Here is a 26,144-nt window from a genome sequence, read left to right as displayed (position 1 = left end):
ACTGGCCATTGGGACTACAGGGAGTTTCCCGGTGGGCCGATGGGTCAGTGGGCCAGCTTCAGTGACAGCAGACCTCCACTCCTTTGTGTCTCCCTTCCCGCAGCGCTCACCTTCTCTCCCTCCCCGCAGCGCTCAACTGGGGGGGGGGGGCAGAGAAGCAGGGGGAGGAGCAGGGGGGGACAACAGAGGAGCATGGGGGAGGGGACAGACAGCTGACTCAACAGCTATGGCCTGGGTGAGTTTCTCACTTCTGCCTAATCTTGTCCCATAAGGGGGGGCACCCAACTGATTCTTTGCCCCGGGTGAAATAATGTCTAGCTTCCCCACTGGTACTGCCTATAAGAGTACCAGTACCAGCCGTTCTACTCTAAGTAGAATGGCTAGTGAAGGGAAAGAGGGGGCTTGGGTGGCCGGGGAGGGGGGGGTGCGGTAGTTGTCCGGCCGCCATGGGAAAGACCTGTCAAAGTGGGCCAGTCTGGATGAAGTCCAGGGCCAAATTTTTGTCCCAGTCCAGCCCTGACGACAATGGTCGCAAAATAGTGTCAAAAGCGTCCGATGTGTCCGCAATAATGTCACAGTCACGATATAGATTTTTATATATATTTTGTGGGGAAATTATAGCAAAAGGTAAAAAATATAGCTTTTTCTTCAAAATTTATTTGTGGGGAAAAAAAAAAAAGGACAAAGTTTGTTTGGGTGCAATGTCACACGACCACGCACGTGCCAATTAAAGCGATGCAGTGCCATATCGCAAAAAGTGCTCTGGTCACGAAGGGGGTAAATGCTTCCGGGGCTGGAGTGGTTAAGGACCAAAAGAATTTCCCTCTTAATGACAGGCCATTTTTGCAATACGCCACTGCATCGCTTTAAGAGAATTGCGCGGTCATGTGACTGTACCTAAACAAAATTGATGTCTTTTTCCCCCCCCCCCTCACAAATAGAGCTTTCTTTTGGTGGCATTTAATCCCCTCTGCCGTTTTTATTTGTTGCGCTATAAACAAAAAATGTGACACTTTAAAAAAAAAATATATATATTTTTTACTTTTTGCTATAATATCCCCCCCCCCCCAAAATACAGATTTCTTCCTCAGTTTAGGCCGATATATAGCCTTTTTTATTATTCTATTTTTGGTCAAAAAAACTAAATAAAACTTGCAATAAGTGTAAATTGATTGGCTTGCGCAAAAGATGGTGTTTATAAAATGGGGAATAATACAGTATATATATATATATATATATATATATATATATATATATATATATATATATATATATATATATATATATATATATTTTATTTTATTTTTTAAGTAATGGCGGCGATTTTTAGCAGGACTGTGACATTGCGGCGGACAGATGGGACACTTCTGACACATTTTTGGAACCGTTGACATTTATACAATGATCAGTGCTATAAAAATGCACTGATTACTGTGTAAATGTCACTAATAGGAAAGGTGTTAACACCAGGGGGGGGGCGATCAAGGCGTTAAATGTGTTCCATGCTACGCGTTTCCAACTGTATGGGGGTATGACCTACTAGAGGAGGAGCCAGATCGCTGCTCCTACTTAGTAGGAACACATGATCTGTCTCTTCTGACAGAATGGGGGATGTGTGCACTTACACACATCCCTGCTTTGGCTCTCGTGTCCGCGCGTGGCTGGCTGACATCACGGCCGCCAGCCACATGCATCGTGACCCCCGCCGGGCAGCAGGCGCGCCTGCTAGAGCTGTTTGAACATGCCGACCTGCCCCAGTATAATGACGGCGGCTGGTCGGCAAGTGGTTAAAGTAGAACGAAAGGCAAAAACTTTCATTTTAGTTTTGGATAGAGTGGAGAGGGAAAAAGCACACCTGTCAGTTTTTATTGCTGTCTGTGCCCCCGTTAGAGAGATTCACCCCCTCTTTGTCATGTGTACAATTATCATTGAAAGTAAAAGAAAAATACCAACTTTTGGGTTTTCCCAGAACAGTAAAAGAGGGGAAATCTTCCAAAGGGGACAGTAGTTCTAGTGATCTGGGGGCCCAAGAAATTCCCTTAATGATGTGTAGGGATTTCCTCACTTCCTTATTTGCCCATGGGACAGGAAGTGAAGGTAAATCTCCACAATGGGACAAAGATGGCAAAAATAAACCTTACATTGATTATAACCTTCCCTAAAGCCTTGTACACATGATCAAATTTCCATTGAACACATTTTGGAATTTTATGTGAAGGGCGTTGGCCATGAACTTGGTATGCATACAGACGGCAGAACTTTTTCAGCCAACATACACAAAACTATGTGGGTTTTTCAGCTCTTTAGCGCCACCCTTTGGACAACTTCTGCTAATGTTGTGCTATGGTTAGCATTGGTTCGGAGCATGCATGTTTGTACTTTGGATTTTTTCCCGATGGACTTTGTGTACACACGATTTGATAATCCGGCAAGACACGTGTTGTCTGAAAATTTGAGGGCATTCTATAAAACATTTGTTGTTGGAAATTCCAGCAACAATTGTCCGATGGAGCATACAGGCGGTCGGATTAGCCGTAAAAACCCTGCCATCACACATTTGTTGTCGGAAAATCTGATCACGTGTACGAGGCTTTGCTCTATCCAAAAATGATATTATAGTGTTTATAAAGTGTTAGTTACCCCATCATTTACCCCTGTAACAAATACACATCCTACTGTATATGTGATCAGGGCTTTGTATTGTATTAATGCAGTGCTACTTTAAAGCAACAGAGGGGAAAATTAATGAATCAGACAGCCCAGCACCAGCCTGGAGGAAACCCTGAATTGAGGTAGTATAGAAGCAGTTCTTGCTGCCCTCATCTTCTGAAAATACCAATTCCCTGGCTACCATGACGGTCCAATAGCGTCACAACTTTCTGAAAAGACTGGCCTGGAACACAAATGCAGAGGAGTTGCGACTTTCTGATCTGGATGCTTGTTCTAGGTCACCATCTCAGAAAGTGGCGAATCCAGGGAATTCACATTTCCAAAAGGAGATCAGCAATTGCACAACCCATGTTTTTCCAAGTGATTGCTTATTTAAAACACGGCATGTCAAACAAAATTTTACTTTTTTGTTGTTTGCAGAACGGATTCATTTTTTGCATCTCAGTGTTGCAGCCACTTCCTGCACTCCAGTGATAACTGCATGGCCTGGGTGGGGTTCCCAATACTGATGATGGCATAGCTCTCAACTGTCCCTGATTTGGAGTAATGTCCCTCTGTCGTCCTTTCCCCCTCATTTGTCCCTCATTTTGGTCTGATCTATATACTGTGTTTACACGGAAATAAGACCTACCCCGAAAATAAGACCTAGTGTGATTTTCAGGAAGGGCTGCAATATAAGACCTACCCCGAAAATAAGCCCTAGTTTAAAGTGCTGTTGAAGTCCACTCTATAACAGTGTTATTAAGTGTAGTGTGTGTGTGTGTGTGTGTGTGTGTGTGTGTGTGTGTGTATATATGTGTGTGTGTGTGTGTGTGTGTGTATATGTATGTATGCGGTCTAGTTGTGCCAAATACCTTCGGCATATCGCTGACCTCCTGCTGATCTCCCGCTGCTCTCAGCTGATCTCCCGCTGCTCTCCTCTCAGCTGTCAGTGGGGGATCTCAAGCCCCTCTTTCTCTTCTGCAAGCTGTCAGTGGGGGATGTCAGGCCCCCCTCCCTCTGCAGTGCTCAAAGAGGGGAAGAGAGCTCCGGTGGGTTACAGATGTGCCAAGCACTATAAGAAGGTATGTGGCACTAATGGATTGCAGAGACATACACATTTTGCAATATGTGGTGCTGTATGAGGGGATTCTAGGATTTTACAATCACTTTACACGGTTCCACAGGGGATTTCTGACAGGCATGGGGGAGAGAAGACAGCACATGGCATGATAAGACCTACCCTGAAAATAAGCCCTAGTGTGTTTTTGGCTGCCAAAATTAATATAAGACCCGGGCTTATTTTCGGGGAAACACGGTAGTTGTATATAAAATTCACTTTTAATCGTTCAAAGAGTTTTTCCTAGTATTTCTAAATTGCTGCATTTGTAAATTTCAAAAGCCAATAAAAAGGAATAGTAGTGGTTAAAAAAATAAAAAACCCTTGTGGGTTTAACACATTTTTAAAAAGGTTCATTCTCCTTTAAGGGGGTGTGGCAGGGGGCACGTCCTATGCCTACATGCTTTTGCTGGTAGGAGTCCCTCATTCCCATCTCAAAAGTTGGGAAGTATGATGATAGTAGGCCATGACTGCAGGGTGTGCACACCATTTGAAGCATGAATGAGAAAGCAGACTGAATTTGCCACGTGGGTCGCTCTGTAGGCCACCTCCCACCCAAAAAAAAAACTTGAAGGAGATGGGTGGAAAAGAGTCAAACAATGGCGGAATACAATCCGATGTAGCTGCTCTGAGTATTCAGACAGGCTACAATAACCACAGCGGGAGATTTATCTGCTCTGTATACTGTGGATGCAGAAATCTGATCGTTTCCGTTCAGCCTGACAGGGTGACCACATTAAACCCAATGGGAAGACAGGGAAGGAGTGTTGCCACCTCAAAACAGGAAATGCCTGAACAAGTATCTTCATGGCAGGATCACCAGGTATTATAATAATGAAAGCTTCAGATTAAAAATGCTTGAGAATGAGGTTTAAAATTAACATAAAGCTTATATGCGATTTTACTGATTGATTTTAACTCACAAGCCCGGTGTGTCTTCAGCATTTTCAGAACTGTATTTCATTTCACAAGAACTGGAGAGCCAAAAGCGTTCCGCTTCCTTTTTATTGAAAGCGAATATCAATTATAAATTACACTTGGCTTAGTCTAGTGAGCGCCTAGTCAGCAGCTGAAGGAAACCCATTACCTGAAACGTCTCCAGGGTAGGGAGCATTTTTTAGTTTATGACTAGAAGTGTATTTTTGGCTGTGGCTGGCAGCATTTAGCTACCATCAGGATCTAGCTTGCTTAAGAGATTTTCCAGGAGGAACATTTACCCTCAAATCGGTTTTAAGTGTAGCTGACAAAAAAAAAAAAGTAATTTTTTTTTTATAATAAAATGTATTTAAATCAAACATTGGCCTTTTTTTCTTGTTGCTTTTTTGTCTAGTTGTTATACCGGTTTGAAAAGTGCAAATATACCCCTTGATCCTGCCAGAAGTCCAGTAAATTAGAATGAAATCTAAAAAAAAAAAAATTGGTATTTTAAATTTGTATATGTCGCCAGCAGGTGGCACTTTCTGCAGGTTTTGTGGTTTTTTCTTACAACCAGTTGTTTAAAGAGCTCAGTACCTCAAGATAAACTTTAGACACAAGACAATGAGTCAGATCAGTGACAGGCAACACATACTTCAACTTTTTGAGCTGAGAAATTGGGGCAAAATATTTTGACGACAATACAAAAAAAGGATTGGTTAAATCTTTTTCTAGCACTACATTTCACTTTTTAAAACAAGTTCAACAATTTAGCAACTGGATCAATGCAAAATGACACTTTTTGTACCTACATTCATCCAGCTTGGAACACCAATAGGTAGATTCAGTAAGAGTTAGGCCGACTTATCAGTAGATAAGCCGACCTAACTCAGAATCTACGCCGACTTATGTTTAAGCGTATGCTCCAACAGAGATACGCTTAAACATATCTAAGATAAGACGGCTTGCGCCGTCCTATCTTAGGTTGCAATTTTTCGGATGGCCGCTAGGTGGCGCTTCCATTGCGGTCGGCGTGGAATATGTAAATGAGTTGATACCCCGATTCACAAACGTACGTCCGGCCGCCGCAGTTTTATGCCGTTTCTAGGCATTAGCAGGCCTAAAGTTATTCCATCTATTAGGTGGAATAACAATGTTAAAGTATGGCCGCCGTTCCCGCCGCGAGATTCAAATTTTTTACGTCGTTTGAGTAAGTCGTCTGCGAATCGGGATTTACGTCGTTTACGTCCACGTCAAAATCAATAGGCCCGTGCGGCGTACTTAGCCGCAATGCACACTGGGAAATGTAGGCGCCCGGTGCATGCGCATTAAAAAAAAAAAAAAAAAAAAGTTAAAAACGTGAGGTCAAGCTTTATTACCATAAAACACGCCCCCCTCCAACACATTTGAATTTGGCGCCCTTACGCCCGCCCGCTTTAGGCTACGCCGCCGTATATTAGCAGGCAAGTACATTGAGAATCATGTACTTGCCTAGCCAACTTACGGCGGCGTAGCCTAAACACGCTAAGCTACGCCGCCGTAACTATAGGCTTCTCTACCTGAATCTACCTACAAGTATGCATTGCAGTGAATGATTTACAGCTTCCCTAGTTTTTTCAGGTAAGGAGATATGCATACTTGCATTGTGCCAAGCTGGACCAATGCAAGTAGGAAATGCAAATAATGCCTGGAGGAGTTCAGCTTAAAGTGGTAGTAAACCTCTGCTTTGCAGGCCAAAAAAAAAGCCAATGTCATAATGTGCTAGTATGCATAGCATACTAGCACATTATATGAAACTTACCTTAGAACGAAGCCCTCCAGCGGCATGCTGTCACCTCTGAAGGTGCTTCCATCTTCACCTAGTCTTCCTTCCGGCTGTGAGAGTGGTGATGTCACTCCTGCACATGCGCACAGGAGCCGCCGTTTACTGCACAGGACTCTGAAGGAAACGGCACGGGCATGCCGTTCCTTCAAAATCACATGCGCTGGTGATGTCACCAGCTGCATGTAAAGTAAATCTCCTAAACTGTGCAAGTTCAGGAGATATTTACATTACCTATAGGCAAGCCTTAATCATGCATGGAGTTTACTCCCACTTTAAATAGTGTATTTTGTCAGAGGTCTACACATCAGACCAGAAAAGGGGAACAACTGGGGAGAAACCCAGGGACCTGGTTCTAAACGTTGGACAGTCCCTCCAAATTAGGAAGATTTGGGAGCTACGAGTAGCATTAAAACTGTCAGTAGCACTTTCCTTCCAGCAAAAAATCTGCCAGTATAAAAATAGGAAAACTTACCTTAAAGTGGACCTATGCCTTACCCATACAGTGCAAAGCAATAGATTGGCCTCTAACCCCTTTATCGCAACTGCACATACTCAAGTTTTCATTCGCTGCCGATTTGTTTAGCCATTGGGAGCAATGGAAATCCCATAAATAGAGCAGCATGCGACCCATGTGGCAATGCTGGCAATTGGGGCATGAAAGAAAAGTGACCATATGCTGGGGATTGCTAAATAAAATGCATGGGCAAAGCAATGGTTCACTTTTACAAGTAATAGGAATCAATGAAGCACAAAAAGCTTTCTGATTGCACAGATATTTAAAAAATTCACCTTATCCATTTGTCCTGGCTTGGAGCCCTGTTCCCACAAGCTCTTCTTGCTCAATACATCTCCTGGCTTCACTTCCTGCAAACGGAAATCACAACTTAGGATGATGTCACTTGGTCAACATGGCGAAGTATATTTGCAGTGAGAACGTTGGCTTACTGTGAGTTTTGGAGGGGATGTCTGCCCATCTGGTTCTGACTTTCCTTTACCCCACTGGTTGATCATGTCTGATACACCAATGTTGATGCCCTCTGTATCCTGTTTTAACAATACAATGTAGAAGAAGCCAACAGTAAATGATAAGACAAAAAAAAAGGAGAATGGTGCAAAAAAAAAAAAAAAAACAGTAAAGAAAACTCAAACGTCCTTAAGGAGTCCACAATAATAAAAAAAAAAAAAAAAAATCAATAAAGTCCATATGTGGAGGTACACCTTCCCCATAGAGTGACACAAATTTCTTCAGAAACAAAAAGGGAACAGATGGGGGCGCCAGCCTAGGTGCAGAAGATTAAAATAAAGATTTATTCATAAATAGGCACATCAAATAATATTGTGTGAGCCAGATGGAGATGTCCTGGCACAAGTCGCAGATGGTATGCCTGGACTGGGAGCAGTAAGCTGAAGGCGCCACAACCAACGTGAAACGCATGGAAGCTGGGCCAGAGGCCAAGTCCAATGGAAGATCTGAGGTAGCCCTTTGACTTTTTATGAATACATCTTTGTTTTAATCTGCTGCACCTAGGCTGTCTCCCCCATTTGTTCCCTTTTAGTAAATAAAATGAGCAGCCAACATTTTTTAAATATACATAATGGGGTGGGGGGGGGGGGTTACCAAAGCTGGTGCACACAGAATGGTGCAGCTCTGCATAATAACCAATCAGCTTCTAGGTTTTATTGGCAAAGCTAAATTGAACAAGCTGAAGTTAGAAGCTGGTTGAACACTGTACTGAATGCAACTCACATTTGGTCCATATACTGAATGCCCTCAACTCTTCGAAAGTGTCCAATTACTGTCTTTGCTGGCCCAGCTCCTCCACTTCTCACTTACCAACATATGATATCTTATGTAGCAGCTGAGGAGAGGAGATAAAGGTGAATAGTATATAGCAGGGGGTCTCCAAACTATGGCCCTCCAATTCCCATCACGCCTAGTCATGTCTGTTAAAGAGGATGTAAACCCTCCGTTCAAAACCGAAACAAATAAAAATCCTGAAAAAAACAAAGGCATAATCAGCTAGTATGCATAGCAAACGAGCTGATTAGGTTTTACTTCCCTCCAATCGAAGCCCCTGCAGCGGTCCATGTCTCCCCCCTCCGGCCGCCGACATGTTGTCCCGGAGTGACTTTGAGTCTCATGGCTCTGGCACTGTGATTGGCCGGAGCCGCGATAACGGCACAGTACAACTGAAGCAATGGCACATAGTGCCATTGCTTCAGTTGGCTTAAGTGTGCATGTGCCGCATGACGTTGGCACATGCAAATACAGGGAATATCTCCTAAACCGCGCAGGTTTAGGAGATATCCTTGTTAGCTACAGTACAGGTTAGCTTACCTGTAGCATAAAGTTGTAAACGAGGGTTTACAACCACTTTAATGTTAGAGTTTTACAATGCCTCATGGGATGCGTAGTTCCACAAAACAGCTGGAGGGCCGTAGTTTGGAGATCCCTGGTATAGAGTGTCACTTGAGTGACAGAACAGTCTGCTGGGGCTGCTGACATCACATTCACGATGGTGAGACTCAGCAGCAATCTTAGGGTATTTGGACATCTTTGCAAGGGTAGAGGTAAACAACATACATAACGTATTTTAAACGCACATATAATCTTATGAGCATATTGGTATGAATAGTCTGGGGACGGGGTTTCACCTTAAAGGAACTACCAAATAATTCATATGACTGGCACACTAGACATTTTATAATTTAACGCCATTTACAAAAATGACCCATTTTAACCTGCAGCTAGCTTTAAGTTGCCATTGCTGACGCCATTTCAAAACTGCAAATCACCTGGCTGTCATATTGATCCAAAGGCTTCTATACATTCTGGGTCAATAACCCAGAACACAAAACAAGTACAACATGAGTGGAGACAAAATTCTGCAAGTACATAATTGCTACAGGTCAAGTATTGAAGCCACTGGATATGCATGAAGAGTCAGGCAACTAGCATTCTCAACTGGAGAGGCCAGCAAGCTTCCATACTTCTCCCAGAACAGGTTAGGTGTAGGGCCTCTTTACTGTGTCCCACATGTAGGGCCGCTGATGGGGGGGCCCCCACCAGTCCTTCTGTAGGGGGCCCGAACAGCAGGCTGAATCGCATAGCTCCCAACTGTCCCTAATTTCGAGGGACTGTCCCTGATTTGGAACAATGTCCCTCTTTCCTCCTTTGTCCCTCATTTTGGTCTGATCCATAGAGTTGTATATAAAATTCACTTTTTATCTTTCAAAAAGTGTTTCCCAGCCCTAAACCTTTCATCCAAATTCTAAATTGCTGCATTTGTACATTTTAAAAGCCAATATAAAGGAATAGTAGTGGTAAAAAAAAAAAAAGTCCTTTAATTAACCTTTCTTTTTGTTAATTCTCATTTAAGGGGGCATGACAGGGGGTGTGTCCTATGCCTACATAGGTTTGTTAGTAGGTGTCCCTCATTCCCATCTCAAAATGTTGGGAGGTATATGAATCAGTGTTGTCGGGTGGAGGGGCAATTACAAAAAGATGCCTGTGGGGCTCTCTGCCATAGCTGAAAACCGGTTTCTCTCTCTCCCGCCAGCTTTCAGTTGCTGCAGGGGGAGACAGACACAGGTTATCATTTCTGTAATTGCGATTCCCCTGCACCAATCCGCCATCCAGTTTTGCCTACTTCCGATTTCCCCTGCCCCCCGTGTGCCCCCCCCCCCCCACACACACTAGGGTTGCCACCTGTCCAGGAGTCACCCGGACAGTTCGGGTTTTAGCCCCCAGACACATTATTCAGACATGAATGTGGCTCAGAACAGGGTTTGACAGGAGGGTGAAGGGGCACTATGCACGCCGCATTACTATTTTCTTTGGAGCGCCCAACGATGTCCCAGGTCTGTTATCATATTGTGTATACTAAAGAAGACATAAAAAAAAAAACAACACAACATTGCTAGTGTTTGGTTTGGCTTGACGGGAAAAAAAAAAGTTTCAACCCTACCCCCCACCCCCCTGTGAATTTAATATTGTAATAAAAAAAATTGCATAATTTAAAAAAATATATATATATATATATATTAAAAAAGTAAAAACAATATAAAAAAAAAAGGGTTAATTCCACGAGTTCTCTGTTATGTTTGCGTCCACTAATAATGAGTTTACTGTATTTTTTTAGAAAAATATTGGTTTTGATACATTGGGGAGGGGGCCTGCCCGTTAGGCTTTACGGGGCCCCATGATTTTCAACATCAGCCCTGCCCACATGCACCATATAATATTTGTGCATTTTACCATGCATTGCATTGGGCAGTCCGTTCATCAATAGGCTGCCACCTTTGTCATGTGTTTGACTATGCATTGTGCAAAAAACAGAAGCATATGAACTATAAATGAAGCACACAGTACATGCATATACTGTAAATAGATGTCATACCTTACAAGTGGCATAGCTCCCAACTGTCCCTAATTTCGAGGGACTGTCCCTGATTTGGAACAATGTCCCTCTTTCCTCCTTTGTCCCTCATTTTGGTCTGATCCATAGAGTTGTATATAAAATTCACTTTTTATCTTTCAAAAAGTGTTTCCCAGCCCTAAACCTTTCATCCAAATTCTAAATTGCTGCATTTGTACATTTTAAAAGCCAATATAAAGGAATAGTAGTGGTAAAAAAAAAAAAAAGTCCTTTAATTAACCTTTCTTTTTGTTAATTCTCATTTAAGGGGGCATGACAGGGGGTGTGTCCTATGCCTACATAGGTTTGTTAGTAGGTGTCCCTCATTCCCATCTCAAAATGTTGGGAGGTATATGAATCAGTGTTGTCGGGTGGAGGGGCAATTACAAAAAGATGCCTGTGGGGCTCTCTGCCATAGCTGAAAACCGGTTTCTCTCTCTCCCGCCAGCTTTCAGTTGCTGCAGGGGGAGACAGACACAGGTTATCATTTCTGTAATTGCGATTCCCCTGCACCAATCCGCCATCCAGTTTTGCCTACTTCCGATTTCCCCTGCCCCCCGTGTGCCCCCCCCCCCCACACACACTAGGGTTGCCACCTGTCCAGGAGTCACCCGGACAGTTCGGGTTTTAGCCCCCAGACACATTATTCAGACATGAATGTGGCTCAGAACAGGGTTTGACAGGAGGGTGAAGGGGCACTATGCACGCCGCATTACTATTTTCTTTGGAGCGCCCAACGATGTCCCAGGTCTGTTATCATATTGTGTATACTAAAGAAGACATAAAAAAAAAAACAACACAACATTGCTAGTGTTTGGTTTGGCTTGACGGGAAAAAAAAAAGTTTCAACCCTACCCCCCACCCCCCTGTGAATTTAATATTGTAATAAAAAAAATTGCATAATTTAAAAAAAAATATATATATATATATATATTAAAAAAGTAAAAACAATAAAAAAAAAAAAGGGTTAATTCCACGAGTTCTCTGTTATGTTTGCGTCCACTAATAATGAGTTTACTGTATTTTTTTAGAAAAATATTGGTTTTGATACATTGGGGAGGGGGCCTGCCCGTTAGGCTTTACGGGGCCCCATGATTTTCAACATCAGCCCTGCCCACATGCACCATATAATATTTGTGCATTTTACCATGCATTGCATTGGGCAGTCCGTTCATCAATAGGCTGCCACCTTTGTCATGTGCTTGACTATGCATTGTGCAAAAAACAGAAGCATATGAACTATAAATGAAGCACACAGTACATGCATATACTGTAAATAGATGTCATACCTTACAAGTGGCTGCCTTGGAGGCTGCAGTGATATCTCCAGCCTCCCATCGGTTCTTTATGTTTGCTACAGGATCTGTAGGGCTTAGCATCTCTAAAGATGGCTGCCGAACCAAGCGGCCTGGCTTAGCGGACGTCTACGGGAGAAAAAAAAAAAAAACATCAACAAATATCACAATATGTTGTGCAAAAAGCAGTATACCAATATATGATCCTGAGAATCTCAGGAAAGCAACAAAATGTGGAGGTATAGGTGTATGCGAGTACAAAAAGTGTCAGCTACTGTAACCTCTGTGTATTTAAGGACCAAAATAATGCATGCAGTGTAATACAGAAGATCACCACTATTGTTGTAGCAATTTGATGAGGGCAGCTCTATCCCATGCTGTAGTAATTCTGCCACTGCTGGGAGACCCCAAGACGGCAGGAAGGTGACCCACTGCAAGATCGTAATAAAGGGTCCCACAAAGGGAGTAAAGGGCTCTGGGATCAGTGGGAAGGGCCATGGTAACTCATGCCCCAAACACTGGCAATGCACACAGTTGCGGTGGTGCAGGGGTTAGAACAGGTGGTGAGGGGGCAATACATTGCCTCCGCGCTGCCTGTCAAATGCCCTCTGTAAAACAATCCATCGCAGATCACTCCTCGGAAGGCTACCACAAATGCATACAAAAGCCCACTAGGCTCCTACACTTAGCTGCAGCTGGTGGACACATTTGCATCATCCAGTCCTGCGGTCTATGAGAGTGACAGCTACTGCGACTGGATGGTGCACCTGGAGGTTTGTACATTTAGGGCAGTATGTGCCCAGGTGTGAATGGCCAAATCTCAAGCAGTCGGCATTCTGGGCCTTCGTCCCCGAGTGCAAACTGCCCCAAACAAAAGTAGCATTATGTGAAGCGCCCAGCAAGTTTGATAGGCCTCATGCACTGAGACTAGATGCCCAATGTGCATACAGCTTTAGAGGAAGGAAAGATTAAACCACAACTGTAGAAATACATTTATTGAGATCCTCATACACTCCCAGCTTGATTGCTCAGGCCTGCTTGAATCACTTAGAGAGATTGTAGATATGTTGTCATTTACCTCTATAGCATGTGTGTACAGTTCCAGGCGGTCATCAATCTTGTGTATTGGAAGGGGCGGTTCACTCCTCTTTATACTGTTACTGTAGGTAATAGAGAATAGAATGATTTCAATACAATAGACTGGACAAGATAGACAGATGCATACCGCCCAACATTTTGAGATGGGAATGAGGGACACCTACTAGCAAACGTATGTTGGCATAGGACACGTCCCCTGACACACACCCTTAAAGGAGAATTAACCCCCCCAAAAAAGATCAATTAAATCTACAAGGGCTTTTTTTACCACTAGTATTCCTTTATATTGGCTTTTAAAATTTACAAAATGCAGCAATTTTGAATTAAAGGTTTAGCACCGGGAAACACTTTTTGAAAGATAAAAAGTGCATTTTATATACAACTATATAGATCAGACCAAAACGAGGGACAAAATGAGGGGGAAAGAGGGACAGAGGGACATTGCTCCAAATGAGGGATAGTCCCTCGAAATCAGGGAGCTATGGAGAAATGGGAAGAACACATTGGCTCCTGGCCTACAAACATTTGCGTTGAAGTGATGCAAGCAGCTCTTGGTAAGCAGACAGGACCTCTTCCTATTAATATATAGATTCAGGCCATAAAAGAAGCCCAATGCCGCGTACACATGATCATTTTTCGGCATGACGTTTTTGGGCATGTAGAAAAAACTTTGTTTTTTCCAACTTCATCATTAAAACGACGTTTCCCACACACCATCGTTTTTAAAAAATGCTCTAGCAAAGCGCGGTGACGTACAACACGTACGACGGCACTAAAAAGGGAAAGTTCCATGCGGATGGCGCCACCCTTGGGGCTGCTTTAGCTGATTCCGTGTTCGTAAAAGACGATTCGCGCTTTTCTGTCTGTTACAGCGTGATGAATGTGCTTACTCCATTACGAACGCTAGTTTTACCAGAACGAGCGATCCCGTCTCATAACTTGCTTCTGAGCATGCGTGGGTTTTTAACGTCGTTTTAGCCCACACACGATCATTTTTTACAACCCGAAAAACGACAATTTAAAACGTCGTTAAAAAATGCAGCATGCTCAAAAAAAAAAAATTGTCGTTTTTCAGAACGCGAAAAATGATGTGAAGCCCACACACCATTTTAAATGACATTTTTTAAAAACGTCGTTTTTTTCATGCCGAAAAATGATCGTGTGTACGCGGGATCAGTCTCATGTTTTTGTATTGAGCTCTGTGCCTGTAGTTGGTGAGACAAATATTGCACAGCATGATGTAAATCCAAGCTATGTGTCTAAAGCCCTTTGGTCAATTACACTCTCCCTGCCAGAGGCATCGGGAAGAGATCCAAAGACATGAGCAATTCCTCCTACTGTGTAGTGACAAGGCCCAGAAGTGAAATGTGCTTCTCCATTCCATTTGCCATTTAGATCATTTCAAGCAGTCATTGAATATTTATTTTAACTCCATTTGTATCCAAGTTATATTATCTAGTTTTAGAGTTTCAAAATCAAAACTTGAAGTTTTTAAATTGCGAAAGGGTTAGAACCCTTCAGTGTTTGCTGAGGAGATTCAGTCCCCAGTCCCAATTGACCTGTGACCATTACCACCAGGACTATATAGCTACTTTCACACTGAGGCGTCGTGCCGTCAGCGGTACTATCGTTTTTGTGGTGCTATGCGCCCGCTAGTGGGCCACTTTTACCCCCCCCCGCCAGCAGCCGAAAAAGGGTTAAAACCGTTGTCATGCCAGCGGTTCGGCAGCACTGCCCATTGATGTCAATGGGCAGGGGTGCTGTAGGAGCAGTGTATACACCGTTCCTACAGTGCCTCAAAGATGTGGCTGGCAGGACTTTGAGCGTCCTGCCAGCGTACTGCTCCAGTGTGAAAGCCTGAGGGCCTTCACACTGGAGTGAGAGAAGTGGCTCTTTCGGGGCGCTTTGCAGGAGCCATTTTTAGCTCTATATATATGGCCTGCAAAGCTCCTCAGTGTGAAAGTAGTCTAAAAGTGTTGTAAAATTAAAAGTTGTCACCAGGTCAACATCTTTCAATGGGGCACTTGTTGATAACCGTCTAAGAGGGGACCTTTCTTATTTCAGTGAGGATTCCTTTCTTGCCGTTTTGTGTACAAGGCATAAAGCGAAAGAAAACATTTCTTGTCGCCTTGCATTTTTGGCTAGTAATTTAAAGGAGAAGTACACTCCTGTACTTCTGTGGATTACAAGAGTGGATTACAGGAGTGCAGTTTGTTCTGCACTCTTGGGACCCTTTTTCAGCAGACAGCGAACTTAAGCCCACTGGTTTTACAGAGCAGGTCCAGGCTCGGGCAAGCTCACAATGAAGTCAGGATCCGCCCACATGCCTGGACTGGCACCCAGCCCAGCGAGTTGTTCTCCCCGCTCTCGGGGCCCCTCTCCCCCCAATCCTTTTTCAGGCACTACGGCCCCATCCTATGCAGCTCCCCGTTCCCCCCAGTTCCCCTCGCCGCTTTCTTCCCTCCTACCATCTTTCCCATGCCTTTTCACTACTGTTGCCGCCTAAGCCTTCTCAACCCTCTCTTTCTGGAATTCACCCTCTTAGCTAGTCCATGCCCCTCTTGTGAAGTTTGACGGCCAACCTATTCGCCCCCCTTCCCATGCACATCACACCAGGCTGATGCCTGCTGCAGTAACTTTCTACCCAAAAATAGGTTTTCCCCAGATACTAGGGCCCCACACCTCATCTTCATTCTGGCTCAGTGCATGATGTTCCTCATCCAGTCAACCCCTCCTTTACAGTCGTTTGCTATGGCCCATTGGGTCCTTTTTTTTTCTCTTTTTTACCGGTTTAATTTCAATACATTTTTTGGAGGAAAAAACAAAACAAAAAAACACTAAAATAAACCTTAATGGAGAGTGGAGGCAGGCTATAGTAGCCAGCACCTATGATAAGAGGAGTGTGTCGTGAGCGGAGCTATGGATTTGCTTTAGAAGATTTGATCACTTAAGTCCCAAAGAAATCTAATATGCCAGCTGGAGACTTGGCAACCTAAACATATGAGCTGGCTGACCCTTTAAAGCAGAGTTAAACCCTCCTGTCCTTTTCAGTTAAGGAAGCGGTCATCTTGGCCTCTGCCTCCCTATCCCTTCCCTCCCCCTTTCTCTCTCCCCCTTCACTCCCTGTTCCCCTCTCTGCCCCCCCTTTTTTATGATACCTACGTGTCAATATCATCAGTACCGAGACAGTCCGATCAATCACCCTTTCTAGGTGACCCTATACGGGCAGTAGTGTATTTAGGTTTTGTGCTGCCCTCAGCCTGACTAAACACGTGCACCCCCTAATTTTAATATGACCCACCCCTTTCTGTCAAGGCCACACCCCTTGCTGTTTAAGGCCTACCCTGAAATTGTCGCGTGGGGACACTAGTTCTGAGGGCCTGGTGGGGGGGTGCAATGGATTCCCTTAATTTTCATAGATTTCCTCTCACTTCCTGTTTGTCTATGAGGCAGGAAGAGAAGGGAAATCTCGGCAATAGGTCAGGGATGGTTAGAAATAAACTGAAAGGGGCTATAACCCTCCCCTACTCTATCCAACATGAAAAAAAAAAAAAAAAAGTGTTGCCTATAGTTCTACTTTAAGCACAAATTTCTGATAATTTTTTTGGAGAGGACTAAGAAGATATAACCATGCCAATGGTACAGCAGAAAACATAGCACAGTGAGGAAGGTTTGTGATCCAGCAGGATAGGACAGTCAAAATCAGAAGCGGCGCCCCCCCCGCCCCAGTTGCGTAATGCCAGCCGCCCGCTTTATGGGGGGGGGGCACTAGACTAATTAGCCCAGTCCGCCCCATAAGACTGGCGCTACACTTACCATGTAGGGCAAGCCGGCGGGGACTCTTTCCGTGCTGACCCCCTGAAAAATGCTGCTCTAGGCCAGGATACAGCATTGTATACGGGTTCAGGCAGCATCAGCAACTGCCACTATGGGTTGGTTCACTTGGTTCAACCATTTTACATTCAACCTGGTTGATGGTACGTTTTTGCTAAATTGTTATTAAGTTTTATTTGAGGCTATACTCAAAAATGTTGCTTTGCCTCTGCACATTCGATCAGTCATAACACCAGTCATTTGATGGGTTGACAGTTTGCTTGAGAGAACAATCAACTGCGACAGATAGAATTCCTGATGTGCCAGGAATACAACCTTTTTTTTTAAATGGTTTAAATCAATGGGTTTACTTCAGCTTTAAATCAGAATCATTTCAACATTTTGCTAAGGTGAGACAAATACCTCTTCTGGATGGAACGATTCAGAATCTCTGTTCTCTCAGTTACCTAAAAAGAAGGATATAAATATATTTATTTACTGGAACACTCTAGTTTATATTATTCAGATTACACAGATTGTATAGTTAAAGCCTCATACACACGATTGGATTTGGCCATGAACTTGTCTTGCATACAAACAGCAAAGAATTGTCAGCCAACAAACACAAAACTACATTTTTTAGCTCTTTACCGCCACCATTTGGGCAACTTCTGCTAATGTTGTATTAAGGTGAGCATTGCTTCTGAGCACGTGTGTTGGTACTGGAGTTTTGTCTGATGGATCTCTGTACACACACACACACACGATAGGATTATCTGACAGCACACATTTGTTGTCGGAAAATTTTAAAGCATGCTAGCCCACATTTGTTGTCGGAAAATCTGACAATTGTCCGATGGAGCATACAGTTGGATTTTCAGACAAAACCCTTTCATCACACAATTCCCATCGAAAAAAACAATCGTGTGTATGAGGCTTAAGAGGGCTTCAAGCACATTGGGGCCGATTTATTAAAACGGGAGAGTGTAAAATCTGGTACAGCTGTGCATGGCAGCCAATCAGCTTCTAGCGTCACCTTGTTCAATAAAACCCGATTGGTTTCTATGCAAAGCTCCACCAGATTTTGTACTCTCCAGTTTTAGTAAATCAACCCCATTGTACCGTTTTTCCCTCTCAAAGGCTCGCTTTTATTTTAACAGTTGGTTTGAATTTCTCATATAGGGCCCTTTCACACGGGGCTGTCCATGTGTGGGCTCCGCTTTGCTTAGCGGGGATCGCTCTCTTGATCCCCGCTGAGCAGGCAGATGACAGGTCGGTCTCTGCACACTGTGAAGGGATGGACCTGTCAGAGCGCTGCTCTCCTCTATGGGGGGGATCGGATGACGACGGACCGTAGAGTCCAGTGTCATCCGATAGACAGATGGAAAAGTAGGTGGAAAAGTAGGGTTTTCCTCCGTCACACTTTGGCGGATCGGAGCGGGTCGGGTCGGATGTCACCGCTGACATTCGTGGCTCCATAGCCACGGAGCGTCCATTCAGATTCGCCTAAAAAACTGACAGGTGTGAAAGAGCCCTTAGGCCATTTAAAGCCCTCCTCTAAAATATTCTGAACTAGGTCATTATTATAGTAATGAGCACAGGTGTGTTCAGAGTCAGACTAGGATCCGAATCCACGTTTTGTTAGCCCACCAGGAAACTGTTACCTGTACAGGCCAATCATTGCCTAGCCCTCAGCCACACGTATACATGCCCCTTATATAGGAGGCTGCGGGGTGGGGAATGCCTCGTCCGAACACGTCAAGCTCATCACTAGTCATCAAAATTCCCAACATCAAGTTTTTTTTTCTCATCTGGTAGTGGATGGAGACATTGGAATTAATCCCTATAATTCAGTGCTAACTATGCAATCTTTTTGGTTAACAGCACACTTGCAACTGATAATTCAGCTACCTACCCAACTTGTATATAGCTTTTTTAGGGTTGTTTGGGCTAAAATTATGAGACCCCTTTACAGCGATGCGATTTGACAGAAAAAAAAAAATCACACGACAAGTCGCACCCCATTTGTGACTCCGACTTGCACCAATTTGAAAAAAGGTTCCTGCACCATTTTTGGCGATTTCATGTGCAACTTGCATCAACATCTGTGCATAAAGTCGCACAGATGTCAGGAAGCCGCACATGAAATTGCACTGACCGGCCGCTTTGAAATCGCAGGACGATTTTAATGCCGCATTCAGTGGGAACCATCAGTCAAGTTTTAGAAACCCTTTTTTCAAACAGTGCTCATTTATATTTATACTACACTCTGTACTGCGAGTCACGGCCAAACAATTTTTAAAGAGCGTCGCGTTGCGAGGTGGTGAATGTTTTAACCCTGTAAATCCTGCACCACCATGTCACAAACACTTTAGGACAGGTTGCGGCTTGGCCCCATTCACTAGAATGGGTCGTGTTCGGCCACATTACTGAAGGGGTTATAATCCTTGCCACGGCTGTAGAATGTGTACATTGCCCTCCAGCTGCTGTGTCTTGTTAACGAAGAGGGCAATCAGGGGGTGGTAAACCCAGCTCAACCACCTGTTTTTACCACCCCCGAATGCAGGTTTTAAAGGAATCCTAAAGCACTAGAAATTAGAAGTCTATAAGCATAAAGCACTGTCAGGCAATGCCAGTTTGGGTTAGAAATAGACAAAGGAAATAAAAATAATAATAAAAAACAAACACACAGTCCAGTAGCTGTTGTTTTCCTTACAGATATGGAGACTTTGGTGATGTCTGCAGTGCATCATCCCCCCCTCCCTCCACAGCCTATACAAGTTTGTGTGCCCCGTGATGTTGCCTAGAGCAGCCAGAAAGGATTGGCGATCAGAACTGAAGTCCTTTATGTCCCCAGTAAAATCACTTTTCTCCACCCTTCCCAGTCCCCATGTAAATGAAGGCTGAGCACACAAAGGAAATTGTTAACTAGAGCGATCATCTCCCTTGACTGTCCCTAAACAGTCACTATCCTGGCAGCTGCATGTATAAGGCTCCATTCACACCAATGCCCACAGTCCTGCATTTAACATGGGTCCCTATGGATTGAGTGCACATCAATGCATTTTTGTACCTCTGCATTTTTGATGAGGGTCAGAGACTTATTTAAATGCAAAACAGTGCTTTTCTTGTGTTTTTGGTACAATAGACTTCAATGGGAAGCTCCAGAAAAGCATGTAGTTTGTTTTTACCGTGATTTTGCATTTTTAATCTGCCCAACAAATTTGGCAATTTTTTTTTTTTTTTTTTAAATGACTGTTAAAAAAAACACAAACAAACAAACACTGCAAAAACACTCAAAAGCAAACTGCATAGGTGTGAATGGAGCCTTATGGCTCGATCTTACAAGGTTGCAGTATTGTGTTACTATTATCAAATCATTGCTTCCACATGCTACACTTTATTGCATCCGATGTATAGCGATTGTGAATGGTTAGTGGGCACAAGGGACGATTGCTGCAGCAAAACGTGCCTAATGGGCTATTCGACAGCAATACTCAAAAATCCACACTTGTTGATATTGAACACATGCTCTAAACCTACTGCCAGATCCTCTTTCATCATGGATTTACCCAGCTGCTTCTGTTCTAGATTATAAAATGTATTTTAAAGTAAAAAGGCAACATTTGTTTGGGATAGACTGACAAAGGGTTCTCTGCGTACCCATTGGCCAGTCGCCCCTCTATTTGTATTGGTGAGCATGGTCACTGAGACAATAGCGATGGAACATTTTGAAGTTGTCACCTGAGCAGGAAGAGGGTCAAAATCCTCCATTTTGGACCACAAATAAAAAAGACCGGTTCCGCGCTTTGGTTGAATAGTTAGATTTCAGTGCATCTGTGCAGAAAAGCTGCTGCCTCCAGAAGAGGCAACTACTGGTATACTAGGAACTGGAATGTGGGTGTGGCACTGCTTTATAAAGTTAGGTTGTGATTAGGGAAAGAACTTTTTTAATTGGAGCTTATTGATCCAATTAGGTGATCACGTGTTAAAAAATAAAAAATAAAATTATATATGTGAAAAAAAAAAAAAAAACATTAAGTGATTGTGTCTAGCTTTATAGACACACATCAATTAAAAGGTTGAGTAAACAAAGAAAGTGAAAAGCGCTTCTAACTATAAATTTGTGTTAAAATTCAAATCCTGCAATTCATACATGTGCAAAAGTATCCTCCTAAAAATAAAAAATGTATTGGCAATTAACATAGACACAAGAAAAAGTAAATTCATAAAGAATAATTAATTGAATAAAAAAGTGACAAGTGCTGAAAAATAAATCCAAAGCGATGAGTTGCTATAAACTTAGCAATATAAAAAGTCAATAATTGATTTGGCGGACAGAATAAAGTGACTGGTGCTGCATAGAAGTCCAAATAATAGTGCTAAATATAGTACTTCAACAACTGTGTATATTTTCACAAGGTCGCACACTGTGCTGATGCTTCCTCCCCCTTTGCCGCAATCACCAAAAGGTTCTCCCCGCCGGGGGGTAGACAGCATTCACAGCACACACTGGCTGAGCAGAAGACCATTTCGGACACCTGTCCCTATGACAGCTCACACCCAAATCTGGCCAGTTCATCAGGAGTGTGTAGTGCTGGGGGGTCACAATACAATAGAGCAGGGGGGGGGGGTCCACACAAGAGTTGTGGATGCAGAGATCCTTTCAACCTGCTGATTGAAAGAAAAAATACAATGTGTGTATACTCTGCTTAACCTCTTCAGCTCTGGAAGGTGCACCCCCCTTCCTAACGAGGCAATCTTTTGCGATACTTTAACCACTTAAGACCCGGACCTTTAGGCAGCTAAAGGACCCGGCCCGTTTTTGCGATTCGGCACTGCGTCGCTTTAACTGACAATTGCGCGGTCGTGCGACGTGACTCCCAAACAAAATTGGCGTCCTTTTTTTGCCACAAATAGAGCTTTCTTTTGGTGGTATTTGATCACCTCTGCGGTTTTTATTTTTTTGCGCTATAAACATAAACAGAGCGACAATTTTGAAAAAAATTCAATATTTTTTACTTTTTGCTATAATAAAAATCCCACAAAAATATATAAAAACATATTTTTTTTCTTCTTCAGTTTAGGCCGATACATATTCTTCAACCTATTTTTGGTAAAAAAAAATCGCAATAAGCGTTTATCGGTTGGTTTGCGCAAAATTTATAGCGTTTACAAAATAGGGGACAGTTTTATTGCATTTTTATTATTTTTTTTTTTTTACTACTAATGGCAGCGATCAGTGATTTTTTTCGTGACTGCGACATTATGGCGGACACTTCGGACAATTTTGACACATTTTTGGGACCATTGTCATTTTCACAGCAAAAAATGCATTTAAAATTTACTGTGAAAATGACAATTGCAGTTTGGGAGTTAACCACAAGGGGGCGATGAAGGGGTTATGTGTGACCTCATTTGTGTTTCTAACTGTAGGGGGGTGTGGCTGTAGGTGTGACATCATCGATTGTGTTTCCCTATAAAAGGGAACACACGATCGATGACAGCGCCACAGTGAAGAACGGGAAGCTGTGTTTACACACAGCTCTCCTCTTTCTTCAGCTCCGGGGACCGATCACGGGACTCCAGCGGCATTCGGGTCCACTGGCGTCACGGAGCTTCGGACCGGGTTGCGGGAGCGCGCCCGCGACCCACGGCTGGGCACTTAAGGAGGACGTACCTGTACGTGCTTGTGCCCAGCCGTGCCATTCTGCCGACGTAAATGTGCAGGAGGCGGTCCTTAAGTGGTTAACTGACAATTGTACGGTTGTGTGACACTGTACCCAAATAAAATGTTTGCCCTTTTTTTCCCCCACATACAGAGCTTTCTTTGGTGATATTTGATCACCTCTTTGTTTGTTTTTTGCACTATAAACAAAAAAAAAAGACCCACAATTTTGAAAAATAAAAATATATATTTCTTTCATTTATAGTGCAAAAATGTAAAAACCCAGTGATGATCAAATACCACAAAAAAATAAAAAAATACATAATTTTCATTTGTGTACAGCGTAGCATGACCGTGCAATTGTTAGTTAAAGTAACGCAGTGCCGTATTGCAAAAAATGGCCTGGTTATGAGGGGTGGTATATCTTCCGGAGGTCAAGTGGTTAATGCTCCGTACACACAGGCCGAGAGACATTGGTCGGTTAAAAAAAAACGATGGACATTCGGCTGCCAGCCGGCCCGACAGGACGTGCATGCTGGAAAACCAGCTCCTGATCAGCAATCTCAGCCAATGGCGGAGAGCGCTGACTGGATTGTTCTGGCGGGGGAGCCATCCACCTGTCAGAACAAAATAGCTCAGTGGGGGAGATCGCTGTACTAACGTCAGATCGCTAGGACAGCGGCTCTGACCGGAGCTGAGAGTTTTTCTTTCGTTCAACCCAGCGGAAAAAAAACCTCAAAAGTCCAATGTGAACTTTTGGTCAGAAATTCCGACCGTGTGTAGGCTCCATCGGACTTTTCCTGTCGGAATTTCTGCCAACAAAAATTTGAGAACTGGTTCTTAAATTTTCAGACGGAAAAAATTCCAATCGGAAATTCCGAACGTCTGTAGCAATTCCGACGCGTAAAATTCAGACGCATGCTCGGAAACAATTTGACGCATGTTTGGAAACATTGAACTTAATTTTCTTGGCTCGTCGTAGTGTTGTACGTCACCGCGTTCTTGACGGTCGAAAGTTCAGAGAACTTTTGTGTGACCGTGTGTATGCAAGCCAAGCTTGAGCGGAATTCCATTGGAAAAACCATCCAAAGTTTTTCTGATGGAAAATCCAAATGTGTGTACGCGGCAATAGTGTGTATCGGGCTTAAGGAGGACCAACGTTTCTTGGTGGAGGCATCAACAAGTTAAAACAATCCCATAATTGTTTCAGGTAAACCAATCAGATTTCTCTGAGCCAAACAGGTTTTGATTGGTGTGTACATTTTCTCTGAAACCAATCACAGGCAACAAAATGTTCCCATTGGGAAAATGTAGAAGGGTTATAAAATCACCTTCACTGTGATGGAGCCATCTCCTTCCTCTCCATCGCTGCTCACTGACCGCCTCCGGGTTTCCACTTCATCTGTTACACACCGGTCCTGGTACCCCTCTATCTGTACCTGGTACCAAAAGAAAAACAGGACAGTAAATATTCATATGTATACAGTAAAACCTTGGTTTGAGAGCATTTTGCAAGACAAGCTACATTGTTTAATACATTTTGACTTGATATACAAGTAGCATCATGTCACAACTGAGTATAAAAGAGAAGCAATGTGGTTACATTTAATAAAGGTACAACCTTTAGCAACATATTACTACACTTAAGCCTCGTACACACGATCGGATATCTGATGGAATCTAATCCGATGGATATCCGAGGAAGCTGACTTTCATCAGTCTTGCCTACACACAGGGCCGCCATCAGGAATTATGGGGCCCCTCACACAGCTTCAGGCATGGGCCCCCTGGAGCAGAGAACCGGGGAGTACTGCCGCCTGAAATTGAGAAGCGGGGGGGGGCTGCCGCGAATCGGCGGGGGGGGGGGGGCCCTTTACAAAAAAAGAAGAAATAAAGGAAAATATAGATAAAAAAAGGGGGGTAGCCATCCGGGCCCTGGGGACCTCTGGGCCCTTTAATTATATATATATATATATATATATATATATATATATATATATATATATATATACACAAATTATTATTATTTTTTTATAAAAAGAAATTACAAAAAAGGGGGGTGGCCATCCGGGACCTCTGGGCCCTTAAAAAAAATATATATATATATATATATATAAATATATAAACAAAAATAAACATTTATGAAAAAATAAAAAAAAGGGGGTTTGCCACATGGGGCCCTGTGGACCTCTGAGCACTTTAATAAAAAAAAAAAAAAAAAATATATATATATATATACAGTGAGGAAAATAAGTATTTGAACACCCTGCTATTTTGCAAGTTCTCCCACTTGGAAATCATGGAGGGGTCTGAAATTGTCATCGTAGGTGCATGTCCACTGTGAGAGACATAATCCAAAAAAAAAATTCCAGAAATCACAATTTATGATTTTTTAACTATTTATTTGTATGATACAGCTGCAAATAAGTATTTGAACACCTGTCTATCAGCTAGAATTCTGACCCTCAAAGACCTGTTAGTCTGCCTTTAAAATGTCCACCTCCACTCCATTTATTATCCTAAATTAGATGCACCTGTTTGAGGTCATTAGCTGCATAAAGACACCTGTCCACCCCATACAATCAGTAAGAATCCAACTACTAACATGGCCAAGACCAAAGAGCTGTCCAAAGACACTAGAGACAAAATTGTACACCTCCACAAGGCTGGAAAGGGCTACGGGGAAATTGCCAAGCAGCTTGGTGAAAAAAGGTCCACTGTTGGAGCAATCATTAGAAAATGGAAGAAGCTAAACATGACTGTCAATCTCCCTCGGACTGGGGCTCCATGCAAAATCTCACCTCGTGGGGTCTCAATGATCCTAAGAAAGGTGAGAAATCAGCCCAGGACTACACGGGAGGAGCTGGTCAATGACCTGAAAAGAGCTGGGACCACCGTTTCCAAGGTTACTGTTGGTAATACACTAGGACGTCATGATTTGAAATCATGCATGGCACGGAAGATTCCCCTGCTTAAACCAGCACATGTCAAGGCCCGTCTTAAGTTTGCCAATGACCATTTGGATGATCCAGAGGAGTCATGGGAGAAAGTCATGTGGTCAGATGAGACCAAAATAGAACTTTTTGGTCATAATTCCACTAACCGTGTTTGGAGGAAGAAGAATGATGAGTACCATCCCAAGAACACCACCCCTACTGTGAAGCATGGGGGTGGTAGCATCATGCTTTGGGGGTGTTTTTCTGCACAAGGGACAGGGCGACTTCACTGTATTAAGGAGAGGATGACCGGGGCCATGTATTGCAAGATTTTGGGCAACAACCTCCTTCCCTCAGTTAGAGCTTTGAAGATGGGTCGAGGCTGGGTCTTCCAACATGACAATGAC

General features: G+C 43.3%; 1 protein-coding gene across 2 annotated transcripts in view; it reads right to left on the bottom strand.

The window, feature by feature from the left end:
* Positions 1-26,144, bottom strand: part of LSP1 (lymphocyte specific protein 1) — a 152,607-nt gene that overhangs the window by 16,062 nt on the left and 110,401 nt on the right. For both annotated transcript variants that reach the window (XM_040328454.1, XM_040328455.1), the window contains exons 6-11: positions 24,133-24,240; positions 17,557-17,600; positions 13,301-13,382; positions 12,217-12,351; positions 7,455-7,553; positions 7,299-7,373 (exon numbers count right to left, since the gene is read on the bottom strand). In XM_040328454.1, coding sequence (XP_040184388.1) covers positions 7,299-7,373; positions 7,455-7,553; positions 12,217-12,351; positions 13,301-13,382; positions 17,557-17,600; positions 24,133-24,240 — 543 coding nt within the window. The remainder of the gene's footprint in view (positions 1-7,298; positions 7,374-7,454; positions 7,554-12,216; positions 12,352-13,300; positions 13,383-17,556; positions 17,601-24,132; positions 24,241-26,144) is intronic.

The sequence above is a fragment of the Rana temporaria genome, chromosome 11 (assembly GCF_905171775.1).
Source record: "Rana temporaria chromosome 11, aRanTem1.1, whole genome shotgun sequence".
Taxonomy (NCBI): domain Eukaryota; kingdom Metazoa; phylum Chordata; class Amphibia; order Anura; family Ranidae; genus Rana; species Rana temporaria.
Note: the sequence above shows the minus strand (reverse complement) of the source record. Positions and strands in the feature narration are given on the sequence as shown.